Source organism: Lissotriton vulgaris, chromosome 12 (assembly GCF_964263255.1).
Source record: "Lissotriton vulgaris chromosome 12, aLisVul1.2, whole genome shotgun sequence".
Classification (NCBI taxonomy): domain Eukaryota; kingdom Metazoa; phylum Chordata; class Amphibia; order Caudata; family Salamandridae; genus Lissotriton; species Lissotriton vulgaris.
The window spans coordinates 624,976,129-624,990,765 of NC_141700.1; the positions used below are offsets into that span (position 1 = coordinate 624,976,129).

Here is a 14,637-nt window from a genome sequence, read left to right on the forward strand (position 1 = left end):
GCCTTCAACGTCATTTAGAGTCTGGGGGAAAATTATTGCATATCTCCCTTGTGATCACAAGTAACCAGGCTGATCATCGATTACGAGTTACAACATAAAGTTCTGTGCTTGGTCTGAAAAGCTATCAATAGGAAAGCCTAAAATTAAACATCAGGTCTCCTCTATTTCTACCAACTGGTCACACTTCAGTGCTCTCTTGCTTGGAGTCAATCTTTCCAAAGACTTATGGCTACTGAACAAATTCACTAGTTTTAAATGTAAATTAAAACGGTAAACAGCCTTTACAACGAAACTTTTACAACGCACTACCATTACGACGCAACCATTACAACGCAAACCATTACAACGCATTGCGCTGGGGGGCGCTCTAGGATAGGGAATAGATTTAATTTACTATGCAACACCTTCCCTACTATCCACGGGGACTGGAGTTGGAATAGTAAATTAAACTATTCACTATCCAGCACCCCAAAGCGCTATGCGCTGTAATGGTATGCGTTGTAATGGTATGCGTTGTAAAAACTGCGTTGTAACGGCATGCGTAGTAAAAGCATGCGTTGTAACGTCATACATCCAATTAAAACACACGCTTAAGCTTCAAGCGAAGCAATCAGCTATCTTCCTCACAGTCTTATTAATTGTACTGTCTGTATGTTTTATTTTCTGCAGCATCTAGAAGCTGTGCCCCTAGAATTTGTATGTGCATAAACAAATTCAACATAATTGACATCATTAATTCATTTGAACTATGATCACGTTTAAATAGAACCCTTAAAAGAATGTACACTGTTTAGGCAATGTCTAGACTTCCGACTACTTATTCAGAAAGCCATGACATGTTGGAGCAATCAGCAACTAGCCTTTATTATGAAGGACGGAATATTCTTTACTCCTCCACCACTTCGTGTGAAAATCTGACTATGTACCAGTATGTAAAGTTAGCACTACCCTCTCTAGGAGGTGTTAATGTTATGAAAGGCCAGTGACACCAAGGTTTACTGGTATGCTGTGGTAGATTTGTTGCTTCTGTTTATCTATACCTTGCAATCTTTTGTCTAGGTTATCCTTGCTAAGCTGAAAAATAAGCCATCTTTTACATACGTCTGATTTATGGTTCTTGTTTTGACAAAAACTCAAATACAAATCCATACGTTCAGGCGATGGAGACCAACAATGCCCACAGATTGAGATGCAGAGCAGCAAGCATGTACTGAGCTGGAGGTGAGGAGGGAATGCAAAGTTGTATTTGGGATAAACAGTGGGATAGCAACGCCATAGCAAAAGCCTGCACAATCAGAGATAAATAACAAAAAACACAAAACGTGAATAGTTAAATAGATGTTTATATTTTACAGCACAGGAAACATATATCCCTAAAATAAAAAGAGATAAAGGTAGCAGAGTAACGTGGTTGAGGCTGAAACATTTTCTCTTTGCGTCTTGTGTAGTATGGCTCATCTCCTTTGGTTCTCATCTCCACCTTGCTCCCTTAAGGCAGAACCACAATCTTCTTCTCGAGCTTTTGCTGCGGGAACAGAACACGCATCATGATCTCATTGAGTTCCTCCAGCGCCAGCCTGGCATGCAGTAAAGTCACCTCATCTTGTTCACACTGTGAGACAAACTTAAGCAGGCGGTACAGATCTCTCAACACTTCCCGCAGAACCTGAAGAGAGACATGTGCGAAAAGTCAGGCAAAATACCTATGTCGTTTGAAGTGGTACAACTGCATCTGATACAGTGAGAAAAGAAACACTTTTGTAGTCCGAAACATCTCTCTCACACATACAGACAAAACAGTGCTCAAATAGACTATATGCCTATTGTACATCCAAAATCTTGGTAATCACATATAGATGTCTAAACTACTGCATGCTAAGCATGCTAAGCAGACTCAGTCACCTCGCTCTCAATTCATTCCAGATTTTAGGAAAAGCTCCATGTTGCTCAATTGCATTATACACCATGCTATTTGTACCGCACTTTCCTACCTGGGACTACACTGTTGGATGTTGGAGTTTGGGGCTGATGTGGTATGCGTAGGAAGAATTGTGAGGTGCATCAATCATGTCACAGTGTACTTGCAGATTCTCTTAAATAATGTATATAAATAGACAATGGTAGGAAGTAAGATATCCCGGCATCGCGCACTACAGACGCGAGGCACATCCAAACTGAGACCCCCAAGTGCGGCCCCCGTCAAGGGAAGCACAGTTTCCGGAGGACTATGGCTCCGTGACTGAGTTACACTTGAACTTGATCAAGCAAGCTACATCTAATAAATCGACCTGCCCCCTTGCGAACAGATTGAATAAACAGGGCAGCCTTCAATTGACCTGTGCCAAAATCCCTACAATTAATGTAAATTATTGATGAAGAACAGTACATAATCTGACCACGAGTCAGAAGAATTCTGATTTGAGGACGCTCCTTTTCCGTCCTGATGATGATCTAGATTCATATAGATCGAAACGTCGTCGACCAGTACAAGAAAATTCCTTTGTTTTAGTGTATATATTTATGTGGATTTACCTTGTTATCGTGTGATGTCTTGTTTCACTTTGGTCACTTATGTCACGTCCTGCACACTGTCACTTTTGTGAGCACCTGGAACCTTTTTACGAGTACTTAAATTACAAATAAATGAATACTGTTTAAATTCCCTATGTATTTTGCTCCTTAGCGTGAATTTACTAAACGCTTTCACTATTCTGTTGTGATCCTGTTGGACAGCTGTTGAACCATTGTCTATTCCTATATATATTTATATACATTTGCTCACCCCAGGTTCGATTTATGGGGTACCCTTGTTCTTAGAACTACGATTCTTTTAAATAAGGCATAGAGCAAAGATACATAGGAAGAACAGAGGCATTGCTTTCAGCAGAAAAAAACATTCTCTCGAAACCTTCAGATAAAGATTTATCAAAATACTCAACAAATTACTCACCAAACTAATCTTGGGAATTGTATTCCCTCTATCCCTAATCACATTTATGTGCTTAATATCTGTCCTCAACATGAGATGAGGTGGTTTGTCATTGCAAGAAGGAAACTTTCACTGTCTTTCTCCTAGCCATCTCACTGCATGTAGTTCACATTCGCACAATGGAAAAAACGTGAAATGTGTTGGGATTTTTCCCTCACGACTGAGCTAAGTATGTGAGTGCAAAAAGAACAAACGTGAGTACATTGAACTGTCATGGTGTGAGGAGTGGTGCACCACTGAGAGAAGGAAATACCACTGGTGAAATGTTTAACATGGCTCCTGAGCAGGAAGAAGTCACATCAGCTGTCTGAGCCGGTGGCAAGCATCACATGTTGTTATAGTTTAGTGGTGTATAAGCACCCCTGAATGGAAGGAATATTCTGATCTGAAGGACAGCAAAAACACGAAACATGTCAGGCGAGTTCTAGCATGACTGAGCTAGCATCTGATTACAAAAAATCTGATGAAAGTGAAATAATTGATCATCAGGAGTCAGCAGAACTTGAAGACCACCACGTACATGAAAGTATAGTAGCAGAAATGGCACAAAAAAGATTCAACCTACGACAGAAGCATGAACGCATCCTGAGAGAGCAACAGATCTTTCTAATGTAGGAAGCAAAGGCCTGTATATCAAATCAGCCTTGATAGAAAACAGATACATCTTCAATGACCTCCCAAATACTCCTTCTCATTCAATGTACCTCGCTCTCAGACCATGAACTCTGTCCCTGAACTACCACTCTGTCATTTAAAACTAGCTGGATCAAGCCAGAGGACACTGTAGGCAGCATAGAAAGAGCGGATCAAAATACAATACAACAATAGGTGGTTCCCAGGTCCTACTGAGCCCTAAAGAGGTCACATATTTACTTAAAGTAGGTGTTTCATTCGACACCTGAACAATTTACGTGACACTTTCATAAAAATGTTTCCTTTTCCATGTCAGTTGTGAAAAGGCATTTTAATGGATTTATGCAGAGAATGTGGCCTAACGGCTAGGGCGGTCTACCTCAGAGCTGGGGAACCAGGTTCGAGTTTCGGCAGGGACGCTCAACATTCTGTGATTCTGGGCAAATCATTTAATCTCCCCGTGCCTAACAAAAATGAATGCGTCCATATGTAATGTAACTGGTGCTCATGTAAAGCGCTCTGATACCTCCGGGTCTAGTTAGCGCTATATGAAACTCCACACAAAATAATAAGCACTGGCATAGCCAATAGGTCTTGCTTTTGGGACCTTATAAGTATTTAGCTATGCAGCACAATATCCTTGGTGCAACAACATCAACTGTTGCATGGCTAAACACTTCTAAGGTCCCAAAGGCGAGACCTATAGGCTATGCCAATGCTTGTTCTTGTATAGCGCTATTCATCCCAAAGCAGATTTTCAGAACGCTTTACATCACACCTACGTATTAAAGTTGGGGCTTGTGATGCCATTTCCTGTAAAGTTGTGGCTTGTGATGCCACTTCCGATGATGTCAATTCCTATGATGCCACATGTAATGCCATACGCCGTGATGTCATGTGCCGTGATGTCACGTGTTGCGATGTCGCACGCCTTGATGTCTCTTGCATACTGCCTAACTTGGTGAGTCCCACCACTTCTTTTTTTAGGACTTGTGCCCTGACTGTGTTTTTGGGAACACAGGTCAGGTGCGATCTCTCTGGTCCGCTGCCTCTGTTTTTATGATTGCCAACATGCAACAACATACATTGTGTGAAAAATAGATGGCGTTTATAAGGTTTAATTTACATTGATGTAAAAAGTGTGTTTCTAGCAGAATATTTTTAAAGGGTGGTTGGTGTTTCTTTCTTTTATTGTAATGGTGGCCACCGCTCGCCACTTAAATCTTTGTCATTTAAATTTAAACTTCTACCGTGTTTATTTAATATTCCTGTCCTACCCTGGACCCCAAGCCCGTATCCTTCGGATACTTGTTGTTCCTTTTTGTGATGCCATAGATGTGTGTAAGTACTGATCTTTTGCGACTGTTTCTCAAAACTTTTATTTTATTATCAAATGGTAAAAAAAAAAAATCTTTCTTTAGTTCTCTTTTGACGTTTTGGGGTTTTCTCTTTGGGGGGGGGGAGAGTTCTCTGATTAAACTGCTCTAAAACAAAATCAGCAGGGGGATGTGAAAAAATGCAAGTACCAGGAGTAACGCCACACATGAAAGCACCACTAAGGGTAAGCATATCACATTTGTGCACTTCACATGTGCAAACAACCGACTCACTTTGAGGGGGGCTGACTTGTGGATAACATCTTGACACTTGCCTGCTGTAGGCCGAGCTGACAATGGTCGCGAGGATGCGTCCTGCGTCGCCACCCTCTGGGCTGCAGATTAGGGGGCAGGTTTAGCTTGCACTCTTGAAAGCAACACAGCCGGCGATTCTGGAAGAAGGGCTGCAGGCTCCGCTTTCTTCCAAGGAGCTGCTCTGCACCCGGAGGCTCTGCTCCTGGCCATTCTTGCAGTTACATTTTGTTTGCTGTTGGTGGTGGATACAGGGGGAGGAGCAGGTGTCCATGAGCGAGGCCGCGTGACGGACACTTTGAAGCGAGGCACCTGCTGTTCAAGGCTAAAGTTACGGCTGGACGTATCAAGAGAGAGAGAGAGGACTAGATAGCTAGTCAGTGTCCCCGTGGGATTATATGTATCAACAAAGAAGACTAGCTCAATATGACTTATTATTGTTTGGACTCTGACTAGTTTTGTCAGTGGACACCTTGTTGGTGTGTTAATGAAGCCCTCACCCACCAACCTAGTTGGTGGCATGCTTCATCATCGGGCCCACCCAGTGACACCTAATGTGTCCCGGGTGGGCTTCGACGCCTGATTACAGCGGAGCTGGTTTGTTACTGAGAGTGCAGTGTAGGGTGTAGGTGAAGTGACAAAAAAACGGCTTGGCTAGGGTCCCAGTACCAGAGGGTAAATTAAACTTTAATAACTGGGCCGCCGTCAGCGGTTAAAATAAGGCTAGAGGATGTTTAGGTGGTGAGTTACGACCTCCTACATCCGATTGTTGGTCCACATGTTTCAGCCAGTGCCTTAAGATTACTCTGGCTTTCCTCAGGATCTATTTAAAATAGTGCTGGTGCAGGCTAAAAAGGTGGGTTGGTGTAATACAGACTATGTGTTACACTCGCTAAGGTGTTTTTCTAGGTGTGAGAGGGGACTTCCCTTCTCATGCATACGCTGGGAATTAACAGCCAATGCTTCCAGGAGTGAAGCGACAAGGGGATGACCAGTCTTTCTGATCAGAGCCTGCCGTGTACCTGTGGCGCCGTCTTCACACTCCGGTGTCACTAGGTGGGCCCGATGATGAAGCATGCCACCAACTAGGTTGGTGGGTGAGGGCTTCATGAACACACCAACAAGGTGTCCACTGACAAAACTAGTCAGAGTCCAAACAATAATAGTCATATTGAGCTAGTCTTCTTTGTTGATACATAAAGTTACGGCTGCCCAGGACACGGGCTTCGAGAGCCGTCCCACAGCTGAAACTGGCACAGTCTGAGCCGCCGCCGGGCTTAGATTAACTTCTTAGCACCCAGACTCTGGGTGCCACAGACAGGCTGAGAAGGCCTGGGCCGCTGCTTCTGTCCAGTCTGGTGCACGCACCTGGATGTTAGAGAGAGGGACGCGGGTGACCTGCTGCATGTGAACAGGAGACCTCGACCCCCAAGGAGCGTCAAAAGCATGCTGGGCTTCCTCACGGAGCTGCTAATCAGCCTGGTCCTTCTGGGCTTCTTCCTGGTCAGCTGCCAGAATGTGCTGCAAAAGCTTCTAAATCAAAATTGGCATTTGGTAAAGAACTTGAATGAAGGGTTACGACAGCCACCTCTTTCTGCTTTAAAAAAAGAAAAAAGCATTGCTAATTTTGTGGTACGAGCGGCTTTGCCAAAAATGGAAGGACCTACATTACGGAGTACGATGGGGCTTGAACCAATAAAAGGCCACCATAAATGTGGTATGTGCGTCTGCTGCGAACAGACCATCGAAGGGGAAATGTTCACGCATGAAGGCATCTACTGGAAACATGATACATTTTCTAATTGTAAAACAAGAAACGTGATCTATGGGATTTTTTGCCCAAGTCCAAAATTGTACATAGGTAAAACCAGCCAGGAGGTGCGGCAATGCATTACTCAACATAAATCAAGATTGCGAAGGAATGCGGTGAATGCCCCCTTTGTGAATCATTGGCAGACTAAAGAACAAGCAGAGAAAGACTTAAGATAGACAGTGTTGTCCAAAGTCGAAGTAGATTCCAGAGGCAGAGACATGGAGGCTAAATTGAGCCAACGTGAAGCACATGAACTATTTAAACTTGTAGGACTGTACCATAATGATAATTCTGATGGCTGCTTCCGGTATGGGCTAAAGAGAAAGGAAGCATATCATTAAAGAGGACACCTTCTTGGCCACTTATCTCGCGATTCATACTGCATTCAGAGCGGTTGGAACTTTAAGAAGTGCCACCTCATAAGCAATCTCTTGGGCATTTCACAATCATACTAGTATTGAGCCTTATTGTGAGGCATCCGCTGTCTAGAGTCACCACAGCGGAGTTTGGATATCAATAAAGTTTTACGGAGAGCAACTGAGGACCCAAACAATTTAAATATTTGAACTCGTGCCGGTCGGTTCTCTGCGACCTGGCATTTAATTGCTTAATCATGTCCTCTGCCTGCGATCGCTTTCGTGGTTATTTCGTTTTTTGTGCCGGACATTCAGTGTATCCATGTGAGCGATTATGAGTGTGTACTACACCTACAAAGTTTATTTGGTAGCCTTGGTTACCTGAACCACAGAGTGCCCGACCACGTGACTCGCGGTCTACGCTCCATTAAAACTACAGCTCCCATCAGCCCGGTCATGTCCCTGACTCTTCCGGGTACGAACACCACACGCCAGAGCCGAAGGTGTTGTAGGCAGTTTCTATGAACAATGGAACTTATCCAGGTAATCACCACTGCTAGGCCACTAATCAAAGAGCGTGTTTGGAATAGGAGTCCTGAAAGGTCTTTCCTCTTGGATTTTAGGTTCGGTGAGCTTTGGACCGAGCCTGTGCCGATTACGCAATGGTCCCGCAGCTGACTTTGCTGCTGCCGAAGGACTCCACACAGACAAAGTGAATCTGGCGTTACACAGAGACTCCACCAAGCGATAAGAATATTTTCTGCATGCCACTGCAGTAGAGTAAGCCTCAATCGACATTAGGCTGACTGTTTATGTGATGTCTTGTTGTGTCTCCCTCAGACTGATTTAAAAACACCATCATTATTGAACTCGCCTTAGTTTCCTGCTTCATCCACAAGGTAGGCAGCAGACTCCGATGTTGATTGGTTGCGAATCAATTTTAGTCAGAAGTTGTATATTGACGAAGGTCTCTTTTCATTTTTCAGAATATTTGTGGTCCTGATGAGAACCGGACAAAGGGTCTGGTTCGAAACGCGCCAACCCCGTTTTTTGTGTCCCTGTCAAATGAATTGTGGTTATTAATTAATTTCTCAATTGAACAAATTAAGACGTTTATGTTTGGATAACTGTTCATTCAGAACTAGTCCTACATCTGTCAGAAAAGTTTTGGAATGATCATTTGACATGGGGATTAGTTTGTGCATTCACCAGTTCAATTAGCACTGGGTTGTGATATGGATGACAAGAGTGAGAATGTGTTGTGGTTGTGGAAGATTGTTGGAATGTATGTGTGAGTGAAAGTTTTTTATTAGTTGGGGTGTCACTTTGAAGTGTATATAGTTGTATATAGGACTTTGTCTCTGTTGTTTGACTTATTGTCTTTCTACACATGTTTATAAAGTGCTTTTGATAAAATATGGTTTAATTGGCTTTGAAATAAAAAACAATAATTGATGGATTCATTTCCAAGTGCATTTATATGTTTTATTCATATATGCAGATGAAAACTGTTTTTTCATGATCATTGCTCAGTGTTGGCAAGTGTTTCGTTTTACGCACATCATCAAGAGCTTAGTGCGCTTCGTGCTCAAGCACGTGCACCAGGAGCTGGACAAGGAGCTCGGTGAGAGCGAGGGCGTGACTGATGACAAGGACACTATGACGACGAGGGTGGTCCGGCGCCGGGGCATTGTCAAGGTACGGAGGCGGGACCCAAGGATGGGGGAGAGCCGAGACTCCAAGAATGAAGATACCCCTCTGACAAGTTGGTCCAGAGTCCGTGTGGTAGGAGGGCAATGATAACAACAAGCGCTGAAAGACAAGAGCGGCTCGCTGCAGCAATTAACGAATTAGCAAAGCGTGAGCCATCTTCAAAGGAGCGGCTTCCAGGCTCAGTCCATTTACAGCGTTTACCTGTCGGGAGCGAGCATCAGCAGGTGCGATAATTGCAAACAGACGCCGCCGCTGCTCGCTCCCGCAAGGTAAACGCTGTACATGAACGAGTACTAATAGGAAACAGTGCAGGACATGCACAAGTTTCAACAAAAGCCTGGGGCAATTTCAAGAGGTCACTCCAAAGCAACGATTGCTCTGCGTAGGCGAGACCTAAAAAACAAATGCACATTCTCCCCAGAAAGGCTATTCAATATAAAACCGGTTTTAAATACTCTATGGGTTATAAATATTGTTTTAATGAAGTTGATCAAGCTTAATATTTAGCTTTGGTTTGACAGTGCAGCTGTCAGCAAGACCTATTGTTACGAACTGCAAGAAAGCATATTATTATGTGTGGTGGGCAACCGCCCACCTCAAGGAATAATAACATTTAATTTCAGAGTGAACCCTCTAAGTCACTAAATTAACCAGAGCTCAACCCCCTGATAGCTGCAGCACAGAGCAGACACGCTTCACTTAGGGAAACGTGTAAAGTATTTATGCAGTACCAAAACATAATCCAGTCAAAACACCAGTGTAGGAAGGTAGGATCTGCGTCTTGTACCCCCACTTTTAGCTTGATGTGATACTTGTTTGACTAGTTTTACTGTGATCCTGCTAATCAGGACCTCAGACTATCTGCTTTCTCCCTAAACTGTTCTGTTCAGCACCTAGGTACATCCCAGACTGGATACTGGGGTACCCTTGCCAGTACCTAGTATATGGTACCCATGTAGCCAGGGCATTGGTACCCCAGAGGTCTCCCATGGGCTGAAGCATGCATTATGCCACCCATGAGAAACCATTAAAGATGGAACTACAGACCTGCAATTGCAGCCTGTGAACATTGGTGCATGTACCACTTACTAAAGATATAGGTTTACTATATCTAAGGGTCACTGCACTTAAAACGTATAAGTCACCCCTCTAGCAAGCCTTTAACAATCCAGGGGGCAGGGTTCTTGGTTCTAAGTGAGAGGGGGCCACTGTATGAGCAGGACACCCCTGCAGCCTACAGAGTCCATTCTACTGGGTTGTCAGTGAAGCAGCCAAATACTATATAGAGGGGCATCGCGTGTCCTCACGATGACCATCTCAAATGGCAGCAACAAATCCTATCATGTTTAGTATCAAACATGTTGGAATCAAACAGGAGAGCTCTCAGTTAGGCTCTCATTGTTACTGGTACCATCCTTCTAGTCCCGGACAACACAAAATGGTTGCTGCCGACCAGACACACATTTCTGCCCTCCTGCTGTTGAGCCAAGCTTGAGCAGGGGAAGGCAGAAGAATAGGTATCCTGTCACACCGAGGTGTGACCACCTCTCAAACAGGATTTAGTGTATTAGGCCTTGGTGGGTGCACTTGCCATCACCTGAAAGTCTGCATGAGGGGCACATTTGGTGTCCCTGTGCATAATCCAGTTCAAACCAGTCCTGGGAGCCGTTGGCTCCCGCTATCGCGTGAAACTGGGCAAAAGACATAGGAGTAACCTCCCCCTGTCTAGACCCTCCCCTGTGAGTTGCCCCCGAATCTTCCCAACCAATTCATTAGGGTACTTAAGAGCTTACCTGGGTGTAGGTCCTTGAATTTTTTGAGGACAAGATTCAGAACTGAAACCACTGCACTTCTACCGTCTTGGCCCTCTGCACTTTGCTGTACTTCGTTTGGGCCTGACTTCGTCTCCCTTTCAGTCTGCTGCATCGTCTGTGCCTGTGCACCATATAGGATCCATGCAGGACCTGTGGAGCATCCAAGACACTTGAAGATAATCTCCCTTGAAGTGAAGGAGTCACTTCCCTGCATTTATAGGCACCTCAACACTGCTGACCAGTCGGCTGATCCCGAGCTCCTGCGGACTCCGAAAGGTTCAACAACATAAGTGGTGGTTATCTATGTCTCTTGAGGCCCGAGCTGTCCTTTCACCGAGTTGGAGGTCAGAATAGCTTGTGGGGGCTGCATTAACCGAACCCCTGTGCACTGGGTACTTTTGCAACTGCATAAGCTTGTTGGCAACTTTCCGACAAGTGCATTGGGCTAAAAGAAGCCCCAACCTCCGGCAACCTCTTACACCAAGATCTTCAGCCACACCGCCTTGTGGGCACTTGGCCTGCTCCTGTTGGTGAGCTGCTCGAGATCCTCACCCGATTCCTATGCCTCCGGCCTGTGGATCCATTTGAGGGTCACCTTTGTTTTTCTTGGGCTCCCCTGAGTGCTCGGGCCTGCCCTGACTCCCCTCTTGTGGTGAGTCTCCTGGACCTTGCTGGCCCCAATTGTGCACCTTCTTGATTTCCTGTGTGGGTTGCATTTGCCAAGGCTTCTTGTTGCTCCTACCGGATACCGACCCCTCAGCACTTGACAATCCTTCGTGGGACAGCTCTTATCTGGGTTCTGGTCGTCCTCAGCGTCGCCTGGTCCTCGCAGCTGTAGAGTCAAGGTCACCGTCATCCTTCCTGAAGAATCCAACATCGGAGGGCATCCATCTTCCAAGCCTCCTGGTCACTCCCGAGTGACAGACACTGTTCCCTCAGCTTTCAGGTACTCCTCTTCAAGAATCCATGTTTGGATTCCTCAGACACTTTCTCCTGATCTAGCAGCAGCACTTTCCTGAAGTCCTCCATTGGGTTCGACCGCGGTTTCCGACGCCACTTCACACCTATGCACCCGGCTTCCCTGGGATATGTAACTTGGGTACCACGGTATCCACTGGTGGGTTGGCTCTCCAAACTTCTGTCTTTCACAGGGTTTCTTCAGGGTCCACTGGGAAGGGTCCCTAATCTTTAAAATTCCAATCGACACTTGCACATAGACTTGTACAGGGCACGCAGTCGTGTTCACAAACTGTATACACTCTCCGTGGAGTCCCTATCTACCTACCGTGGGTGGTTCTGAGGGTCCCCAGCAATTCTATGTCCTCTTGACATTGTCCTGGTTCTTTTACCACTTTCTTAGTATATGGTTTGGTCTCCCTCTGGGGCTCACTATGTATTAGTGCTATTTACTGTGATTTCTTTGCTAAACTATTGTGTGCTTTGTGTCTGTCTCAGTGTAGGAGATACTGTAACATACTAGAGAGTGTTCTAGAATAAATATATATTTTTAAACATACTTTTTGTGGTTCCTTTTTATTTAATCTATACTATAAGATTGCATTCTGGTAAAACAAGCTGCTTTGCACTCCTTCAATACTAAGCCTGAAGGCTGCTCTCCACAGCTACCACTTGGATAGTTTTTTTAAGGTTTTCTGAAACCTCCTTAATGACCATAAAAGTTGTCTGGACTGATGCAAGGTGTCCACTTACATTAGTGGACATCATATACCAGGCCAGCCTTTGTTTGATAAAAATCTCAAACCAAATTAGAAAATTTAGAGTAAATTTTAATAAGCAAAATGACACCAAGATGATAAAAATCTAATGCAGGAGATATGAATTTTTTAAGTTTTAAGTAAAATAGTGCCAAAAAGCAATAACCCCCAATGGTAGTATACGGAAGCAGTAGATCAGGGCCTCTGTGAAATTTGATGCCGACTGCAATGGAGTTCTGGTCAGATACCTCGTGTAGATTGATCATGGTGATAGATCGGAAGTAAGTTTTCTTTTGAAAAGTGTTAACATTTCTTCTAAGTGGCAATTGCTAATGCAGAATGTTTTCTTCCCAAGTTTTTAGAAGAAAACATCTTCCTTGTGCGGGCCACTGTTAAAATTGTAGATACCGCAATGGAACCAAAGGCTGGAGGGTTACCTGAAACAGGTTGATACCGTTGAAGCTCTGGAGCTTTGGAGATTTTTCCCGTCACATTTTCCAAGTCCCAAAAAAGAATGGGTCTTAGTCATTTCTTTTTTAGAGGTCAAGGGATCTTTCAGCAGGACAAAGTTGAAATTCAATCCAAAGCTGCGGAACTGCGGGCTGGATAATTTTTTGGGCAGGTCCCTTTGGTGGAGTTTCCAAACTTTCTTCTGTTACCCAAACAACCACAGGAGTTCTTGATTTCGGAGGCCTTTGCGGTAGAGTGGGACACCGGTCAGGGTTGCCCCTGTACCCGCAGTTGTTTGCTTTGGCCAAAGAGCCATTTGCCCGTACAGTCCGCATGGGCCTCTACTACCACAAGCTACACCTTACATCTGTTTGCACATATCTTTCTTTGTATGCGAATGACATGCTGTTTTAACTGAGATTAGCAAAACCAAAGAGGTTGATGGACGGAGTGTTGAACATTGCAAGCACTCACACCCAGTCAACTGATCTGGGTTTAATCCATCATCATTCAGCTCACTCCACCACCCCCGTTCAGACATGGCCATATGCAAATCAGTCTGACCCTGTGCCTCATGGGAACAGTCCAGCCCGAACTGCCAAGCCATGCATTCCCTGGACCGGAAACAAGCATCCTGGGACCGGTTTCTTGTTAATCAGACATCATCAGCCAGGCTAGTTTAAATCCAGTGGCAAAGTGAGCAAGGGACCCACATCTGGGCATACCCTGCCAACTTAGGGCGAGCAAAGTAAAACCAAAGGGGATGATGGATGGAGTGTTGAACATTGCAAGAGTCTTCCCTGGACCGGAAACAAGCATCCTGGGACCTTTTGTTTTGCTAATTTCGCCCAAAGTTGGCAGGGTATGCCCAGACGTGAGTCCCTTGCTCACTTGGCCACTGGATTCAAGATAGCCTGACTGATGAGGGTTATGAGCCTGAAACCGGTCCCAGGATGCTTTAATTTAATAGTTACATTTACAATATATTTAATAAAAATCCACTTCACTATTAGGTTACATTTTTTTAAATAAAAAAATAGGTCTTTGAATGGTAGCTGGTACAGGTCAAAAGTTATGGGTTAAAATGTATAACCTATACTTTGACTTTTGTATCAGTTACAGCATGACCACTAACCATATCATGTTGAGCCTAGTCACTGGGGGAACAAGCAATTTCTAATGTCACACGTGTTCCACTCTTACACATTATGGGCATCAGGCGTGCTTGGGGGTGACTTATTTAACATTTAAAAAATCATTCTTTCATACCGGTGAAAAGGGTGATCTCTGTGCAGTAGGGTTCAAGCTGCTGTTGGCAGGTTACACATGGTAGGCCTGAAGACCTGTTTCCCTTGGCATTGTAGTGGTTGCTGCAGGCTGCAGCAAGGGCGTAACACAGGCCCCGCAGTGGGAAGTCGGGCAAGCTCCAGGGAGGCCCCCTCAGCACAGCACTCTGGCTGCAGAGTTTCTGATCAAACCCGGAGGGGGGCCCTCCACGTGCCTTGCAGAGAGGCCCCCTCATGTTT

General features: G+C 44.7%; 1 protein-coding gene across 1 annotated transcript in view; it reads right to left on the minus strand.

The window, feature by feature from the left end:
- Window positions 1-1,325: 1,325 nt before the first annotated feature.
- Window positions 1,326-14,637, minus strand: part of TANGO6 (transport and golgi organization 6 homolog) — a 579,124-nt gene continuing 565,812 nt past the window's right edge. The window contains exon 18 of the mRNA XM_086945772.1: window positions 1,326-1,666. Coding sequence (XP_086801898.1) covers window positions 1,490-1,666 — 177 coding nt within the window. The 3' untranslated portion in view covers window positions 1,326-1,489. The remainder of the gene's footprint in view (window positions 1,667-14,637) is intronic.